Below are 19,762 nucleotides of genomic sequence, written 5' to 3' on the forward strand. Positions count from 1 at the left end.
AAGGTTTCAGCAACTATTTCTTCCAAGATTTATTTTTACAGCACATTCTCTTCTATTTCCAAATCTATGATGATGTGAATCTTAGAGCATTTGTTATTGTCCCACAGGTCCCCAAAGATCTGCTCATTTCCCTCTCAATCTTTATAATTTCTCCTGGTCTGTCTTCAAGTTCGGTGACTTGATCATCACTATTCTTCTACTGAGCCCATCTAGTGAATTTTTTATTCCAGTTCCTGCAATTTTCAAAGTTCAAAATTTCCACTTGGTTCTTCATTATATCTTGTATTTCTTTGTTGAGACTTTCTATCCTTCCATTCATTTCAAGGGTGTTCACTATTACTTTTTGGAGAATTTTTGTAAGAACTGCCTTGAGATTATTGTTGGATAATTTTAACATTTGTGTCACCTGATTGTTTTTCCATACAAATTGAGATTTTTCTGGTTCTTCATACGCAGAGTAATTTTTTAATTGCATCCTGGTCATTTTGATTATTTCTGTTCTAAGACTTTGGTTCTCATTTAAAGTTCTATAGAGAATGTTGATATATATTTTTTTAATGTTTGTTTATTTTTTGAGAGAACAGTCAGTGGAGGGGCAGGGAGAATCTTAGGCTCTACACTGTCAGCGCAGAGCCCAAAGTGGGCCTGATCCCACAAACTGTGAGATCATGACCTGAGTTGAAATGAGAATTGGACACAGCCGACTGAGCCACCCAGGTGCCCCGAGAAAGTTGATGTTTTTATTTTAGCACACTGGGTTTAAGCAGCAAATTCTGACTTGTCTTCTGTAGGTTGTGATTTCAGTATCTGTTCCACTGTCAGTCTTTGAAGTGCCTTTCAGATCTATCCCATGTGCATCCTACCCAGGGGCCAGTGTGAGATCAGGGCAATGATCTATCCCACAGTTTAGTTTTCAAAGTCTACAGTATACTGGTCAGTGTCAGATTCATACATACCCAGAGGTGAATCTACCAGCTCATAAACAATTTCATGGAATTTTTTCTAAGTTCCTTTCTGTCTGTGGTCTTCTCAGCACTTTTTAGTTCCTTTGGGGCTCCTCTTTGGTCCTTTGGCCAGAAATCTGGAGCTTTATTTATCCCACTCTGTGATGTACTTCCTGTGACTGACTCCACACCTGAGGCCAGATGGTGGAGGACAAAGCGATGGGGCTTTGCCCCAATCTCTTGACATTACACGTCCAATGAGAAAGGAAGGTTCTCCAACGTCACCAGTTTAGACTCCTGAGGGCCTCCCTTGGTGCAGCTGTGTCAGCACTGCCCCAGGATTGCTTGAATGATGGGATACCAGAGAATGGAGTAGTAGAAGACCCTTTTCTCCCTTCTTGAGTCAGAAGTAGAGGGATTCTCCTAAAGAACTCCATCTGTATCATGCCCACTTATAGGCTATGGGCTGTGTTGCAACTAGGCTGGAGGATACTAGAGCGGGGGAAGTTGATGAACAGTTTGAGAATATCAGTCTTCTTCCCCAATCTTTCTATTATTTACTTTTCAGAATCCTTAAGTAGTTGCTTCATGCATTCTGTAGCTGTGTTCAGTGGGAAAGACATGATAAAATCTAGTTACTTCATCTCATCATAAAATAAGCTTTCAAATGAAGTATGCTATATGTTCAAAAACACAAATCATAAGCATGCAGCTCAGTGACTTGTAACAAAGTAAACACTGTTGTGAAACCATCACACAGATCAAGATTTATACTATTAGCAGCATTCCAGAAGTCTCCTTTTGCCTCTTCCAAATTATTACTTCCACCTTTCTTTCCCAAGGTAACTGCTAGCAGAAATTCCAATACCATACATTAATTTTGTCTAATTTTGATCTTATATACACACACATATATATACATATATATATGTGTGTGTGTGTGTGTATATAGTGTATGGCTTTCTTTGCTACTTATTATGCTGTGCATACCAGTACTTCTGAATTTTCATTGCTGTGTAGAATTCTATCATATGAATATACCACACTTTATCCTAATGTTCCTGGATATTTGGGTTGTTTCTAGTTTTTGTTTCTGTGACTAATGCTACATTTGCTCTTACAAGAACATTTTAACTGCAATTAGTTATAAATACCTTTTCGATTTCACTTTCCTCTAGTAGTTTGCACTGATTTGGGTCTGTGTGTCCTGCTTTGTAAGGTGTCTTATATGTGGAAGTGGAGCATTTATTTTACTGAGTCGTAAATAACTTTGAAACATCAGTTTTCATTAGATTGCAATAGTTTTCACTGTTGATTTCCATTGAATCTTGTCAAAGTGACAAGTGTCTGACCAGAGGCAATGTCTGCCAAATGTGCCCAACAAACAACTTTTAAAAAACGTAAGTGAATGAAAATGATTTATTTAGAATTATTTCATTACCTTCTTGATACAATTGAGAATGTTTTGCAGTGTCATAAAATCAGCTGGAAATTATTGATGTCCAGCAATGTTTCTGTTTTAATGATCACGTCTACTGTTGAATTTGATCAAAACAAACCACAAAGCTCATTTGTATAGTACAACAGGTAAGTCAAAAGTTTTAGTCAAGTGCATACATGTGCTATCAGTCTGTGCAGAAGTTATGGTTATAATAATATAGCACTTAGTGTGTAAATGAAAGATATGACATCAACAACACTATAAATAATATACAAAAATAGGTCAATGTGTAAAAAAAAAAAAAAATGACCTAGAATGAATGTAGTATTCCTGGGCTTCGTGTGTACTGTTCCTCTTTTATAAATGTTTTCCTGTTTCCTGGTATAATGGGAATGATGAAAATAAACAAGCAAAACCAAGCTTATTCTGCTTGTGGAAAGATGCACTGACCTATTCACATGTTCTATAAGGAAAATCAAATTATTCATGGTCAAAATTTTATGCTTTGGAAAAATGTAGCTGCTGAGGTTGGTAAAGGAGAATATAGAGAAGATACAAAAACATTGTAACCCACATAACCCAGCTTTCAAAAGTGTCAAGCTGTTTCTGCCTGGAATTTAGAAAAGAAATTCTTTCACTCTAGTTAATTTATCCTTTGCCTGGAAGCTTAACAATTTTTTTTTTTTTACTTGAGATAATGACTTTGTCTGAACCGCTTCCAGTGTGTGAGTGTGCTCTACTATTGTAAACCCACTGTCCTAATAAGGAGAACATCATGTCTATTTCCCATAACATGGCATATGGGGAAAAACAATTTTAGTTTTATTCCACCGAGTCATTTGGTCTGTCAAATCAACCAGAAAATTGAGTCAGGTATTCAAATGATACAATGAAAAGATCTTTTTTTATTATTAAAATGATTCTGAAAAAGAATTCTCCCAGTTTTCTACTTTGTGGTGGTGACCAATTTGTGAGTTTTTTTTTTGAAGTGTTTTTTTTTTTTTTTTTTTTTTTTAGAGAGAGTGAGCTCGCATGTGAGCAGGGGGGGGGCAGAGGAAGAGGGAGGGAGAGAATCCCAAGGAGGCTTCATGCTCAGTGTGGAGCCCGAAGCTGGGCTGGCTGTCATGACTGTGAGATCATGACCTGAGCCGAAATCAAGAGTCAGATGCTTAAGTGACTGAGCCACCCAGGTGGCGCCACCCAGGCGCACCTTATGAGTTTTTATTTTTGAAAAACAAAAATTTTTCCAGAGAGCAGATATATTTGGTAAATTCTGACACTAATGAATTACATGAGCATAACCCAGTTACTTCTCTGGTTTGTTTCTGATTATAAAGTCAGACTGTATTGACCTTGGAGTTCCCGTGTGACATATTTTTGAATTAGGGAAACATTAGCGGTATCCCCTATTGTAAGCTGGGTACCCTACACAGGTTGACTAATGTCTCTCTGCCCCTATTTCTGAGGTGCTTCAGAGAAACTCTTAAGTTTGAGTGGCTGCTGCTGAGTAACTAGAGATTTCTGACTGCCTGCACCTGCCAGGCCTGCCCCAGAGGGGGCGCCCTCTTTGTGGGATGGCCTGTGCCTGACTGGGGTGGTAGAGATTCATTCTCTCTCTTTCTCCAAACTTCTTTCCTCCCCTTGACTTCCTCCTAATTTGGGGAATTTAGTTTTTTGCTTTGGTGCAAATGTTTGCTGACTATAGCAGCTGAATTAACTTGGGGCAACTTCTGCCATTTATTGAAAAAAAAATTAGGATAGATAAAAAGAATATTTGCAATTCTATAGTTCCTTATAAGTATATGCCTTTTTTTTGTTGTTATTTCGTGGTATTTGACACTTTGACCCATTTTTATTCCTAAGCATTTTCCTCCTTGAACTGTTACCCAAGTCATGCTAGTTCTTCCCCTGTCCCCTAGCCATGGGCATTCCCTGAGACTTTGTGCTTGGCCTCTACTGCTCTCTCCTTATAACGGTTTCTTCCCTTTGGAGTATATCCAGCAACTAGGCTTAATTATCACTCTTGTGACTCCAGTTCTCATCCCTGTCACAGGTACAGCACCATATTTCTCCTTCAATAAACACTTCTACCTAGGTCGCCTATTTGTACTTCAAGTACAACCTAGTTAATAATTAAAGCTATCTTTTTATTACAGATTTCCTTCTTGTAAGTTTTTTAGTATGTGGCACCATTGTTTTCCCAGGTCCCCAGCATTGAAACTTCATAGTCAGTTTATTGGTTCATCCACCCCACCGTTCATTAGAAATGTAATGGCCAGGGGCGCCTGGGTGGCTCAGTCGGTTAAGAGTCTGACTCTTGATTTTGGCTCAGGTCATGATCTCTTGGTTTGTGAGACTGAGCTCCACGTCGGGCTCTGTGCTCTCTCTCTCTCCACTCTTTCAAAATAAACAAATACACTTAAAAAAAAAAAAAAAAAAGAAATGTAATGGCCACCTCCTTGTACCAGGCATACTGCTTGCCCAGGACATGGGGTGAGGGGGGTGAGCAGGGACTGCACCTCCCTTTTCTGTCACCTCTTTTCTATGTGCTTGGGAGGGGTAAATGATGTTCTAAAAGACTATGGAGCCCACTTTATGTTTTTGTTAATTGACCTCTTTATAGTACTTCACTGAACATAACACTTCAGATCTCATGGGAGAAAATGGGCAAATTGCATGGACTGTATTTTGTATATCCTGAATGACTCTTGGATCCATAAATGTTGTGAAGGAAAGTTAATTTAAAAATTTCCAAAGACATAAATCCTAAAGGAATAAACTAAATTTCCTTTTCTTATTAATACAGTGTTAGCCCTCTCAATCTTAAACAGTTCCCTTTTATAAAGCACAAATTACTATGAATAGGGACCTTTATTACAACTTTGAGGTTTGTTTTTTTAAGCTAAACCGAGCAAATGTTATTTTTGCTTTTTAAAGCCTTATTATATTACCTAGGTTCACCAATCAACTGCATTGCATTTTCCACATACTGCTCTTATCCAAAATAAAACCTAATATATTCTTTGCCTTATGCATATGATTGGGAAATAAATATTATTTTAAACATGTAATGAACAGCTGCTAAGTCATGGCACACTTCAGTTTATAGAAATATGAAAGGAAGGTCTCATGAATTTTTATGTTAATGGTACTTCATTGGTGTATAATTTACTTACGGTAAAATGCATAATTAAGTGTATGCCACACTGAATTTTGACAAATGTATATACCTATGTAGCTATCCCCCAGCTCAAAATAAAGAATATTTCCATCATCTCTAAGAATTCCCTTGTGCCCAGTCACCCACCTCACTGTGAGGCAAGCACAGGTGTTATTTTTATTACCATAGATGAGTGTCTGTTCTTCACATCCATGTAAATGGAATCATATAGTACCTACTCTTTTGTGACTGGCTACTTTTGTTTTTGCATAATGTTTTTGATATTTATCCATTTCTGTGCATCATTTCATTCTTTTTTTTGTGGAATAGTGTATCCTTGTGTGAGCATAATACCAATGTGATTTCTAAATTCTATTTTTTTTAAACCCGCCCAACCAAATGTAATAGATATAAAAGTTTCTATCTTTAGGGAAAAATTTAGCACATTTTCATCTTTAAGCTTAAACTTTTAAGTATAAACTTTAAACTTTATCTTTAAATCAACTTGCAGATGATTTTTTGTTAGAAAATTGTCTCTTATTTTATCAGCTGCTCTTGAATTTGCATAAAATATCTTAAGATCTTTTTGGTGTGTTTATATATTACTATTGCTAAGAGCTAACAGTAGGTGAATGATTACTAAGTAATAGTCTCTGTGTCAAATTCCTTAAGTGAATTATTCTTTAAATTCTTAACAATAACCCTGTGAGGTAGGCAGTATTAATTTAGAAATAGGTTTTGCCCGAGGTAACTTTCTCAAGGTCATACCACTAGGAAGAAATGGAGCTGGGATTCAAATCCATATGCCCTTAATCGTGTTGTCATATTCTCTTGCATTCTAATACTTATTAGAATGGTCACATATGTGACCATTTGATGTGTCAAATGTGTATTTGATGTGTATTATCTCATTTAATTCTCCTGGTAACTCTAAAAGATATGTTTAAAAATCACCTTAGGGCATACTTATGGACACATCTTAAAAATATAGATCTGGATCTCTGTAAAGAAGTTATAGTTAATAATATAGATTTTGAAATAGTAAAAATTTATTTTTTATGCTTGTTTTAAAATTTGTGGTTTGCTCCTATGTTTCTTAAAATGGAGAGAAGGGGACAAGTGGGCTTCAAGGGTCAGATGCCAAGATCTAAAACATATAATACATTTGGTACAAATTAAAATCATTTAAATTCTAAACTGATTAGAATGAGCCAATCTTGAAAGAATTACAATGGAAAATGCAATGCAAATAGAATTATATTTTCTTTCATCCCCATGTACTTTTTGACAATAAATCCTGCACACAGACCTAAGACGTCTTTTCCTAGAAAAAGCAGAAAGATACTAATTCCTAGATAGTGGTATTCCAAAGTCATTGGACATGAAAGGTTATAGTGGTTTTGGAATCTGGCAAGAGAAGTTAGTTACAGTCTTATGGCTCTGGATGAGACCCAACGGTAGTCAATTTCAAATAAAGGTCACGGTTAGAGAGTTGTATAACACTTAAGCATTAACTTGAACAGATTGCATTAACTAGGGAAGGTCCACTGAGAATCACATTTCACAATTGTATCAGGTACTTTATAAAACCATTTGACTCTTTAAAAATACTATCATAATTATGTGTTTTCAGTGAGCCTATTTTTATGAATAAAAATTGGAATAAAGAAGGATGTGATTACTTTCCTCCCTGAACTATGTTAATAAGATGCCTTCTTGTTGAGACCACGAGGCTGTTTGTGGCTCGGGCACTGCAGTGCCCTGGGAGACATCTCTGAATTGCAAACCAGATTCTGTGGAGCTTAGGGATGTTAATTTTGCAAACTAATATTTGTATGAGAGTGATAAACTCATGTTTGTACTAGTATAATAAACAGTCGTCAGTTTCATTAGCAGAGAAGTAGGAAATCGTTGATGCTAGGAGAGAGTGCCTGAGAGAACCAAGCAAGAACTTGAGGGAGAGCTGCCAAAGATAGTTTCCTAATGGAGGCCCGTAGATGCTTGTGAGATGTAGGATGATGTGCTGTTCTGCAATTCATGATGTTACATTCAGTTCTAGACATTGAGGAAAGTGAATTGTTAATATAAAAACTTACCCACATTTGAAGAATTCTTTGTCACTTACTTTGTTGCAGCCAGCTCCTTTAACTTTTTCATATATTCCCCCCCCCCCCAGATAAAAACACCAAGGCAGTTCCTTTACAACCTTTTCTTCTCAGTGGTGGAATGTAAGCTAATCAATATCTAACGGTTTTTGTGCAAAGCTCAGTAAATAATAGATTTTATTTTACCACCGTAGAAACCAAAATTTAAAAACCTTATGCAGTTGGAAGCTGAGAGAGGAAGACTCCTAGCAAAATTATTAGCAAATTAAAGTAAAGAAATGATAATGGTATTACTGCCTCTGTAAAAGTCTGAGAAATCAACTGTTGATAGTTAAAAAAAAAAAAAAAAAAGCTGTTGCTAGCTTACTTCGGGTGGCAGGTGCAAAAACATAATAATGCAAGCAGTATATCCCTCTATGGTTTCTTTGTAATTTCCCAGTTCTTGGGGCTTTGGGGGATATATATGTAGATGTGAGTAACTGAACTTGAGAAGAAGAATAATTCTCCAAATTTTTTGATCTAAGATATATTTTTCATGAATACACTTAGGTATGAATATGTTTGGTTTGAGCTAGCATAAATAGGTGAAAGGAAGTTCTTCCATATTTGAGCCTTGTAGATATAAATTTCCATGTCTCTTTATTATTTTTTTGAGCTACTAGTTACTTCAACTAGGCAGATAATTGTTTATAGTGAAAGGGATTGGAAGCATGGCAAGGGTCACATATATGGTATGGTATCGCCACCTCTGAGGCCAGCAGATATAAGTGCACTGTAGATGAATCAAATATATTCCCACCAAGAATGTAACTGCTTCGCTATTAGCTATTAGGAAATGGTCTACCTATGTGCATGTAGTTGTGTATATATAGTTATGTAAATACCTACTTGAAATCTTCCTAAATCACTTTATAATAAAATTTTTAAAAAAATCTCTGGGAATGTTATGGAATCCATTTGTCTATGCTTCAAGCAAAATTATATGGTAACAACATCATTGAATCATATTAGATTCAATGCAGTGATATTTGGTATAGTTTTGCCAAGAATTTTTATTAGAGTATGAGCATATTTCTAAAGAATTCCAAATATGTAGATAATTTATCTACATGCATTACGTTTGAAAAATACCTAGTTTTAAATGATAGAAAAAGTACAAATCCCTTTCTGTATATGGGTGAGGATAGTTTGTAAATCAAAGACTATATCAGTTACTTCTTCAGACATAGTCTCAGCTTAAGAATCTCTCCCTCATGAACTCTTCATAGGAATGTAAATTGGTACAGCCACTGTGAAAAATAGTATGGGGGCTTCTCAAAAAATTAAAAATAAAAGGGTGCCTGTCTGGCTCAGTCAGGATAGCATGCAACTCCTGATCTCAGGAGTGAGATCTCAATGTGAGTTCAAGCCTCACATTGGATGTAGCACTTACTTGAAAAAAGTTAAAAATAGAAACACCAGATGACCCAACATTTCCATTACTGGGTATTTACCCAAAGAAAACAAATACACTAATTTTTATAGATATATACACCCCTTTGTTTGTTGCAGATTTGAAAAGTATGGAACTTCTCATTTCAAATTATGTACTTAGTAAATTTCTTCCAGTGAGTATAAAAATATCATTGAGTTAAATACCAGTTATTCTGCCTATAGATGGGGCTCATGGCCTCTCTTAAGAACTTCACTAAGTTCACTGGGTTGTAATAATACATGCTTATCTCATTGAGTTGCTTTTAGATGCAGGAAATAGTATTTGGAAAAGTGCTATGTAATGTGTAAAGCATATATGAATGCAGGTGGTACCCCACAGGGGTAAACCAGTTGCCTGAGCATAAGCAAGAAATTGCCTTTCAGTAGGCATTGGTTCTGCTTCCATAGGCACTAAATGCCTTTTTTGGGGGATTCAGGGGTCATGATCTCTTCTTGCATGGTAGTGAACAGGGTTTCCTTAGGATTCGGGTGGTTTGTTGAAGAGTAGGAGCTTATGAGCATACTCACATTAAATAAGAGGCTAGGTAAACAGAATAAACATGAATGTAGTTCCAGGAGAAAGAGATCAAACACATAGAATTACTAAGAGCCTCCTCGCCACCAAATTTGGATCTACCTTACCAAAAATGTGAATGAACAAAAGAAAGCTCATGTTGAATTTTTGCTGACAGCTAAAATGTTGTATTTTTCAGAACGCTGCAAGTGTAAGCCTATTAGAGCTACACAGAAGACCTATTTCCGAAACAATTACAACTATGGTAAGGATAACTGCTGTGCTAAGAAAGTAGTGTGTGTGTGTGGGGTGGGGGGAGAGAGAGAGAATTAGAGCAGTTTAAGAATAAGGCTTAAAACCAAACAAAGACAACTTTTAAGCATATAGTCCCCTGTCCCAAACAATTAAAATGTCTGATGGGCAAAATTCTTAACCAATGCTTGATTTTGAATCATATCGGGCAGCATTGCTGGCATCTAGAACCATGTAATTAAGTAAGTACACAGAGCTGCATTTCAAACTAGATTGCTCTCTGAGACGCTGAGGAGGATTTGAGCTTGAATGTTTGGGGCTGCATGGGTTTTCAGTTTTGCTTCCAAGTCAGCTTCACTGGGGTGAACAGAGGAGCACTTTGATGCATAAGGGATGGATGGTTAACAGAGGACAACTTGGTGTCTCCAATCAGTCTGTCTCATGGAACATACTGACAGAGTTGGAAAGTAACACAGAAGTTGTTAGTATTCAATTAAGGAAATGTTTTGTTGTCTAGCTTGACCTAGAAATGTGACATTTTGATAAAATATTAATCTAAGAGCCACCCATCTAAATGTAGCCAACAGACTTAAATGGAGGAAAAAGCCTCCTGTCTTTGTACCAGGTACTGTGCAAAGTGACTTCTATACACTATCTTTTATAGTTTCCTCAACTGCCCCATGAGATGTATTATTATCCTAATTTTATCAGTGATTATTGAATGTAAGTTGTCCTTTCTTAAATTATTTAGAATGTACTTTTGGGTACTGGCATGCTTCAGAGTCACAAATATCAATTACTCTTATATTTAGACAACTCGGAGTTTTCCAGTTGATACAACAAGGGACAAAAAACATTTGCTGTAATCCATAGGCATTTTATTGTGATTTTTTTCCTGGGCATCTATAAGATTAATAAAGGTCATGTGACTATATCTCTGAAGATGATTGTTGATGTGGAGTCAATGAATAAACATGACAATTAAATACATTTTTAGGGGCACCTGGGTGGCTCAGTTGGTTGAGCGTCGACTTTGGCTCAGGTCATGGTCTCACAGCTCATGGATTCGAGCCCTGTGTTGGGCTCTGTGCTGACAGCTCGGAGCCTGGAGCCTGCTTTGGATTCTGTGTCTCCCTCTCTCTCTGCCCCTAACCCACTCACATTCTGTCTCTGTCTCTCTCAAAAATAAACATTAAAATGTTTTTTAAATACATTTTTAAAGGAAACTTTATTAAAATGAGAATTTTATTATCAAATTTACAGGCCTTATTTTAGAGGACATAGAACATATATGGCAAATTTATTTCTGTACTGTTGGGAGTAGGAAGGAGAGAAATTGGTAAGACTCTGTAAGAGTAATCTTTGATATCTATGAAAATATCATGTATTAGAAAGTATAAAATAGAAAATTCTCAGGTAAATAAATCTCTTTGAAATAAATGTACTAATTTTATAAGTTTTCTTCAATGGAATAAATTTTTATTTTTTGCTTACTACTCACCTTAAGAGGAATCTAATTTCTCTTAGCCAATGGTGGCTTGCAAGGTTGAAAGGTTGTTTTTCTGAGAAGTCAAATGCCTGGCTGCTAATTGGAGGATCCATTCTTCTAAAACCCAATGTGAAAAATCACAGGGAAATGGAGGTCTTGATTTTTAGGAGATTAGGTTTTCAAGATTGAAAAATGTTTTATGGACTTTTAAGTATAGTTATAGTAAAAAAATCATAATAAAAATGTTATTTCAAGGGAATTTAGCTTACTTGGTATTTATTTTACTTTTCTTATTATTGACTTTTACTTTATCTTACTTTCTTAGTGCTTCAATGGTTGATGCTGCTGTTTTGATTAAAAGTTAAAAAACTAGTGGTTACAAGTCATGGAAAGAGAAGATTTTTGACACAGTAGCTGAGGGAATAGTATAACGTAAAATGGAATACAGATCACATTTAATGGGAGAGAGATCATTTCTTTTTCATGGCCAAACAATAACCAGGTTGCCCAAAGTTGAAGGATTTCATGTGTCTGCAGCTTAATGTGGAACATCTTTGGGGGAAGGCAGGCACTCAAATGATTAAATAGAAGGAAGAATGCTGAAAAGAAAATGCAATTTAATTTCTGAAATCTGTTGATTTTTGTCATAAGTATCTGCCTGTGTCTAATGAGAAAACAAAGTTGGGGCGGGAGTAAATGATAATTCAGATGACCTGTGCTTCATTCAGATTAATTCAGTAAAAGCTCTTGAGCTTTAACAAAATTACTTGAATAATAAAGTAAGTCTTGTAGAGAGATATTTGTTTTGGAGTGGGTACATGTGCTAAAAATTTCTAATGAAAATAGTAGACACACTGGGTAAATAAATCATTAGTTTGAGAACATTTGCACAGTTTGCTAATCTCTAAGAGTTGATGGATGCTATGAAGCACATTTACATAAACCAGGACACAAAAAAATGCCTGCTAGCTGGGCTTGTCAATTTATCATCTGATTCCCCCAAATGACATTTCAAAAAAGGGCAATCTTACTTTTTGTTAAAATACAGACTAGAGAGAACACTAATAAGGGATTTCTTAACTCACAAGTTTCACCAAGCAGGGACAGCTGGGTAGTTATGTTTGTTTGCTGTAAGTTCTCATACTTTTCTCCAGAAACTGAAATACCTGAGAGGCAAAAATGAGATTTTGTCCTGAAGTTTTTAGAATTTGCAATTTAATTTCTATCATACATATATTGTACTGGTGGAATGTTATTGAATGTTTCCATATAGACTTGGGGCATTGATGAGGGGAATGGTTTATTAGCTAGCTTTATGTTTTCATGGATTACTTTTTTCCATTCCTGTGTAGTCCAAAAGACCCTAAAATACATGGGAAGGAACTCAGATGAAAGTGGTTTGCAGATCTGTTCCTAAGAGGCTTTCAAAAACTGGATTAATTTGGATATATTGTGTCTTCTTCCGTATAACATCCCTAGATATTAAACTAGAGCAGCCGGGGAGCCTGGTCAAAAGCCATTGGCTTCTTACTAATTGATGTTTTTACTTCTTTGTAGGCTTTTCAAACTCCTCTTTCAAAAAAAAAAAAAAAAGGATAACTCATTTATCAGAAGGAGGAATCTAAAAAATTTGGCTCTTCCAAAGGACAGAATACCCAGATTAGACACAGAACTGTGCTTTCTAGATTCTGAGACAAATACTTTGACTTTGCAGCGAAATTGGTTATTTTTAAGGCAGTTCATCTTTATGTTGAGGAGTGAAGCTGGCTCTTGTGAGATAAAGTGGGTGCCAGCATTTCCACTGAGAGAGGTAGATTAATGCGATTGACACATTAGACCATTGTCCATACCACATGAGAGGAAGACATGTTGGAGTGTCTGACTTCAAAGCAGATGGAGGAAAACAAAGTCAAGTGGTAGCAGTTTTTATTCAAAAAGAAAGTGTGGTATACTCACAGGAAAATATAAAAGATAATCTGCTCTGAAATGAAGAAAGGAGCTGATGTCTAAAGAGTCACTGGGGCGCCTGGGTGGCTTGGTCGGTTAAGCGTCCGACTTCAGGCTCAGGTCACGATCTCGCGGTCCGTGAGTTCGAGCCCCGTGTCGGGCTCTGTGCCGACAGCTCAGAGCCTGGAGCCTGTTTCAGATTCTGTGTCTCCCTCTCTCTGTGACACTCCCCCGTTCATGCTCTGTCTCTCTCTGTCTCAAAAATAAATAAACGTTAAAAAAATTTTTTTTAAAGAGTCACTAAGGTAAGGAGGTGGAAAGATGGTGGAAACAGTTGGGGGACACTGTAGAACAGGACTTGAAAGCACTGAAGACCCCAACTCTTTAGAAAATCTATGAATCTGATAGAATACTGACAAGTAAACAAAGCATATTCAAGTACTAGGTCTTTACATATAGTGAAATTAATATAAACTTCTGTTGGTAGCAATCAAAACTACATGCATGCACACATTCCAAATAAAATTTTGGAGGAAAATCACATCAGATTCACTCAACCTTTGATTATCTAAATGGATTTTTCACTATGAAGTACATGCACACATGTACACACACATATACATGTGTATATATGTATACACAAATATATATGTACATACAAATTGGAAGGGGATCAGGGCTGAACATTAAAGGGGGCAGGTGTGTTGTGTAGTGTGTCATTCACTAATGTCTAAGGCAAACATCTGATTGACTTTTCTTCTCCATTCGTTGAGCAGGAAGTGGATATGAATTGACTAGAAAGAAGTCTACCTGTCTTTTTTGAATGGGGCATCTATCATGTATCATATTACCATATTGACTTTATTTTCTTTTATCCAGTCATTCGGGCTAAAGTTAAGGAAGTAAAGACCAAGTGCCATGATGTGACTGTAGTAGTTGAGGTGAAGGAGATTCTAAAAGCTTCTCTGGTAAACATTCCAAGAGAAAACGTTAACCTTTACACCAGCTCTGGCTGCCTGTGTCCTCCACTTAATGTTAATGAGGAGTATATCATCATGGGCTATGAAGATGAGGAACGCTCCAGGTAATTCTTTCCCTAAAGGTTCAGAATAATTGCTATACCTATCATCTCTTTATTTCATTTCTCTAGACGTCTTACTCTGGAGTTCTTACCTGGGGATCTAACTCCTAGGGGATTACCGATAGGTTGTATTTGGGTCCCTCAGTATCATTTACTGGATAGAAAAGTATATGTGTGCAATTTGTGGGTGTGCATTTTTCTGGGGAGAAGGATCATAACATCATTTCTTCTTAAAGGAGTCTATGACTCACAAATTATTAAGAATTTCTATTCTAAAATCTGGCTGTCCTATTGTAGAATAAACAGTAAATCTTTCTTGGCAACGATTCCTTGTATTTTTCAGTAATATCTTTTAATTTTTCAAAAATGGTTGCTTCTTTAAAAAATACAGATTACTGTTGGTGGAAGGTTCTATTGCTGAGAAATGGAAGGATCGACTTGGTAAAAAAGTTAAGGTAAGCCTATATTTTATGTTCAAAGTGATACATAAAGTAGAAAACCAGACATTTGTCATTTAAACAAAATAGCTGCCCTTAACAGCATGAGAATTATTAAAACCTGAGCTGTGTGTGCGTGTGTGTGTGTGTGTGTGTGTGTGTGTGTGTATCTCAAATTCTAACGACTGAGTTTGTCTTTAATGTCAATTTCATTTAAGGAGTGAATTCTCTATAAGTGTATCAGAGATTTAACTACAGTTGCCTAACTTCTCACAATGAGAAGTCTGGCTATAGTCAGTCCAGTCCTGGTTGGGTAGCTCCACATTATCATTAGGGCTCCAGCTCCTTCTTGCTTGCTGTTCTGCCATTTTTAAGGGCATTGCTTCCATGCTCATGTTCACCAGGAGGTCGCAAGATGGCTTCCCACCTCCAGTATCACACCTACATTTCAGGGAGAAAAAAAAAAGAGATAAAAAGAAGTTTCCAAGTGCCCCATCTAGCAATTTTTACTTAGGTCTTAGTCTCATATCCATCTCTAGCTGCAAGAGAGGATGGCAAATGCAGTTTTTTAGCTGGGCATAAATTGCAGTTCTGGGAGTTAAGAGGGGAGAACAAAGGATGGGTAGGAAACTACCAATGTTGTCCCAATTCGTAGACACCAGTTCTTCTGTACAAAATGCAGCCATGTTCATCTGTGTATAAGACATCTGAGCAAATTAGGTCCTTAGAGCAGTAATGTAGCTTTGTTTTTAAACCACTGATTCTTAGATTCTGTAAGTGATACATTTAAAAAAATCACAATAGGGGCACCTGGGTGGCTCAGTCAGTTGAGTGTCTGACTCTGGATTTCGGCTCAGGTCATGATCTCATGGTTCATGAGGTTAAGCCCCACATTGGGCTTTGTGCTTACAGCACAGAGCCTGCTTGGGATTCTTTCTCTCTGTGCCCATCCCCAGCTCATGCTGTCTCTCTCCAAATAAATAAACAAAAAAATTTTAAAAATCACGGTATATAACCTTATTATAGAAGGTTAGAAGGTTTCATTTCTTTTCTTCTTACTATATACTAAGCTAATCTGTTCCAAAGAAAGGAATGTATGCGCAGATTGGCAAAGAATTGAAAAGGGTGTGTGTGTTGTGGGCAGGGAGGGAAAAGAAAGAGTGGGAATTGTACCAAACATAATACATCCTCTAACTTCTGTGAGTTTGAAGGCTTGGGAAACATTTACAGGGTAAGTTAAACACCCCTGAGCAGTTTATCTTATACATCTGGCACTTGACACAGCAGACACATTTGAGTTGAAGTGACCTACAAAAATGTAAAGGGCATTATTTTGCAGGGAGAAACTACCCTTCAGTAAGTTCTTTTTTTCCCTGGTATATTTGTCAAAAGTGAGATGTATTTCAAGTTCAGACTTGTGGGAATTCTCCATTTGTATCTATTTTCAGTTACTTTGGTGTTTATTAAAAAGTGGCTCTTCTTCAGTAAGTTGGAATCTCTTACTGTTCTTTTAATTTGGTTTTCTGCTTGCTAATTCAGAACAGGAATTTGTCCTAAATTCCTGTACCAGTTGGAAGAGCTTTCAACATCCCTGCTGCAAAGCATGTAACGAGGCTTGCTTGCTGCTTCTCTTTTGGTACCAAAACAATTACCATCATGTAAAGACCCAGGACACATGGCTTGTTTATCCTATTTCTTAGGCAAACATTTTCCATTGCTTTCTACGGGGGACTCATAGAATTGTTGTGAAATTCTTTATATCTCAGTCTGGATGTAAACATGCTAAAGGGAAGAATTAAATCAATAATGTGAACATTTTTTTAAAATTAATTTATTTATTTTGAGAGAGCGAGCGCAAGCAGGGGGAGTCTGGGACAGAAGATCTGAAGCAGGCTCTGTGCAGACAGCAGTGGGCCTGATGTGGGGCTCAAACTCATGAACCGTGAGATCATGACCTGAGCTGAAGTCAGACATTTAACTGACTGACCCACCCAGGCATCCCAACAATTTTTAATTGATATTGCAGATACTCATGGCTAAATATCTTGGGTAGGAAAATCTCTTTTGGCTAGAATTATTGAGATCCTTAGTTTAGTTTTCCTGTCAATTTGAGGATGTAAAAAAGAGTTTTATGGATTTTCCCTTTTCAGCTGATTTTTTTTCCTTCTTTTTGCTCAGTGAATAGAATAAGAATGAGATAAAGACCTTCTTTTGGTTTTGCCATACAGATGGTTGTCTACCTAAGTCTCTGTTAGAGCAGGTTGTTCAAATCAAAATATTTGGTCTGCCTTGGGCAGTTGAGAATCAGACTGTTTTTTAATATGAAAAACAATAAGATTGTAAAGTATGCTAAAATGAAGAATTACTTTCAGTAATTGAAAAATGATAATTATATGCTAAGCCCTTCATATATTTTTCATTTGTTAATCTTCAGAACAGTCTTATAAGTATATTCTATTATTAATTCCAATGTGCTAATGATTAAAATGAGGTTTAGTAAGTTCAAGAAACTTTGCACGGTAACTGATAGAGTTAGAATTTGGGCTTGGGCCATCTGACATTAGCTCCTTGCTGCTCAAAGTGTGGTCTTGGGGCCAGCAACATTGGCATCACCTGGGAGCTTGCTACATATGAAGATCTTGGGCCCCAGCCCAGACCTATCGAATGAGAATCTGCAATATTAATATCTCCAGGTGATTTCTGTATTCATCGAAATTTGAGAAGTAGTGCTGTGGTCCTTATTCACTACGTTTAACACCAATAATATAACTTCCTTTTATTATATTACATGTAAATACTATTGGTAGTGTTACTATGAAATATTAGTGAACTTGACTGTGGTCATTAGAAATATTGGTAATGTCGGCTTTGTAAAACAGAATGAGTGCAGGACCTTATCTGTTGTGATTGTCGCACTTGGTAGATATTACTTGGAAATATGTTTTTAAGAGATCTTTTTTGCCCCCAAAATTTCTATTTTTTTCGCTGCTTAAATCACATATGTTTTAAAAGGCTATGTTCTGATGTATTGTAGAAGAAGAAGATGAAGAATAGCCCTTCAAATTCTCTGTGTAAATCTTCCATTGGTGATCCCCTGTGTAGTGCCAGACTTGTGTATGTTAGTTCCGGAAATACCTGCAGATTTTGATAGATAGTTTTGTCACCATTTGATGTGGAAATTTTAAGTTTAAGGTCTGATATGAAAACATAACTGATATATTATAGGTGGCCAATTTGGTGCTTTTCATGATCAGAGAATTATGTTCACGTAGCATCAATTTTGTTATCCTGGGATATGAATTTTATACTTTTGGAAAAGGGTTTTGAGTTCTGACTTTGAGGTCTTACTTAGTTGTTAGAATAATAGAAATGATGACCCTGGTGATACATGCACGTGAGCATTTTCTGTTTTGAATTTCACAGCGCTGGGATATGAAGCTCCGCCATCTTGGACTCAATAAAAGCGATTCAAGCCATAGTGATTCCACTCAGAGTCAGAAGCCTGGCAAGAGCTCCAACCCCCGTCAAGCACGCAACTAAATCTTGAAGTGCAGAAAGAACACCAGTGGACTTCCTATTAAGACTTGCATTGCTGGACTAGCAAAGGAAAATTGCACTATTGCACGTCATATTCTATTTTTTACCACAAAAATCATGTGGTAACTGATATTACTTCTATTTTCTCTTTCATTTTCTGTTTTTCTCTTCCCTCTTTCTTTTTTCTTTATTGTGTTCTGAGTGCAGCTCCTTAAATATATGTATTCTGTTTCACTAATCCTGGGAAAACTATTCTCTGCAATAATAATAAATTAAACATGTTGATACCAGGGCCTTTTTGCTGGAGTAAATGTTAATATGCTGTTCTGCACCCAGATTGGGAATGCAATATTGGATGCAAAGAGAGATTTCTGGTATACACAGAGAGCTAGATATGCTGTGAAACCTAGTCTGCTCATCTAATTACAGCCTCATTTTCACATGCCTTTTGGGCATTCTCCTCACGCTTAAAAGTTCTGAATGTTTATAAAGGTAAAATGGCAGTTTGAAATCAAATGCCACACAGGCAAAGCAATCAAGCACCAGGAACCATTTATGAGGAAACGACACACAAGATAAAATATTTGCAAGATTGGCAGGAAGCAAAATAAATAGTGCTAGGAGCTGGGGAAAGAACATTTTGCCTGATTGAGAAGCACAACTGAAACCAGTAGCCGTTGGGGTGTTAACGGTAGCATTTTTCTTTTGACAATACATTTGGTTTGTTTGTGAATATATTAATCAGCATTAGGGAAGTGAATTGTAACTAGACATCTGTTGTTATCAGCGTACCTCTGTTAAGTTTGCTTCCCTTTAAATAAGCCCATTGGTGTAAGTTTTTTTTTTTTTTTTTTTTTTTTTTTTTTTTTTTTTTTTTTTTTTTTGCATCTTTTAAAATAAATCTTGATGTGTTGACCAGGAAAAGAAAGTATGTATGCATGTGCACCAGGGTATTATTTTTGAAAGGTACATAGCTCTATAAAATGCTGTAGTTTGCAGCATGGTAAAATGTGCAAGGTTGTGCCTGTGTGTGTGTGTGTGTGAGCGTGTGTATGTGTTTGTGCACTCACACCCAAGCTGGACTGAATTACAGGCCTGTACTTGATCATTTGGATTTGTGCTGTTTAATGCTCAGTAAAATATGCCTAATAAAAGGAATTACGGTTGTCAGGAGAGAGATTATTCTTTTTTCTTTTAATATTTTTATTTATTTTTGAAAGAGCACGCAGGCAAGGGAGGGACAGAGAGGAAGGCAGAGCATCCAAAGCAGGCTCTGTCCTGACAGCAGAGAGCCCAACACAGGGCTCAAACTCATGAACCGTGAGGTCACGACCTGAGCTGAAGTCCAATGCTTTGCTTAATTGACTGAGCCACCCAGGCGC

General features: G+C 36.7%; 1 protein-coding gene across 2 annotated transcripts in view; it reads left to right on the forward strand.

The window, feature by feature from the left end:
* Positions 1 to 19,546, forward strand: part of FRZB (frizzled related protein) — a 32,434-nt gene extending 12,888 nt beyond the window's left edge. For both annotated transcript variants that reach the window (XM_049615387.1, XM_049615386.1), the window contains 4 exons: positions 9,837 to 9,902; positions 14,205 to 14,409; positions 14,798 to 14,861; positions 18,267 to 19,546. In XM_049615387.1, the coding sequence (XP_049471344.1) occupies positions 9,837 to 9,902; positions 14,205 to 14,409; positions 14,798 to 14,861; positions 18,267 to 18,383 (452 nt within the window). In that variant the 3' untranslated portion in view covers positions 18,384 to 19,546. The remainder of the gene's footprint in view (positions 1 to 9,836; positions 9,903 to 14,204; positions 14,410 to 14,797; positions 14,862 to 18,266) is intronic.
* The last annotated feature ends 216 nt before the right edge of the window (positions 19,547 to 19,762 follow it).

The sequence above is a fragment of the Panthera uncia genome, assembly GCF_023721935.1.
Source record: "Panthera uncia isolate 11264 chromosome C1 unlocalized genomic scaffold, Puncia_PCG_1.0 HiC_scaffold_3, whole genome shotgun sequence".
NCBI classification, from domain to species: domain Eukaryota; kingdom Metazoa; phylum Chordata; class Mammalia; order Carnivora; family Felidae; genus Panthera; species Panthera uncia.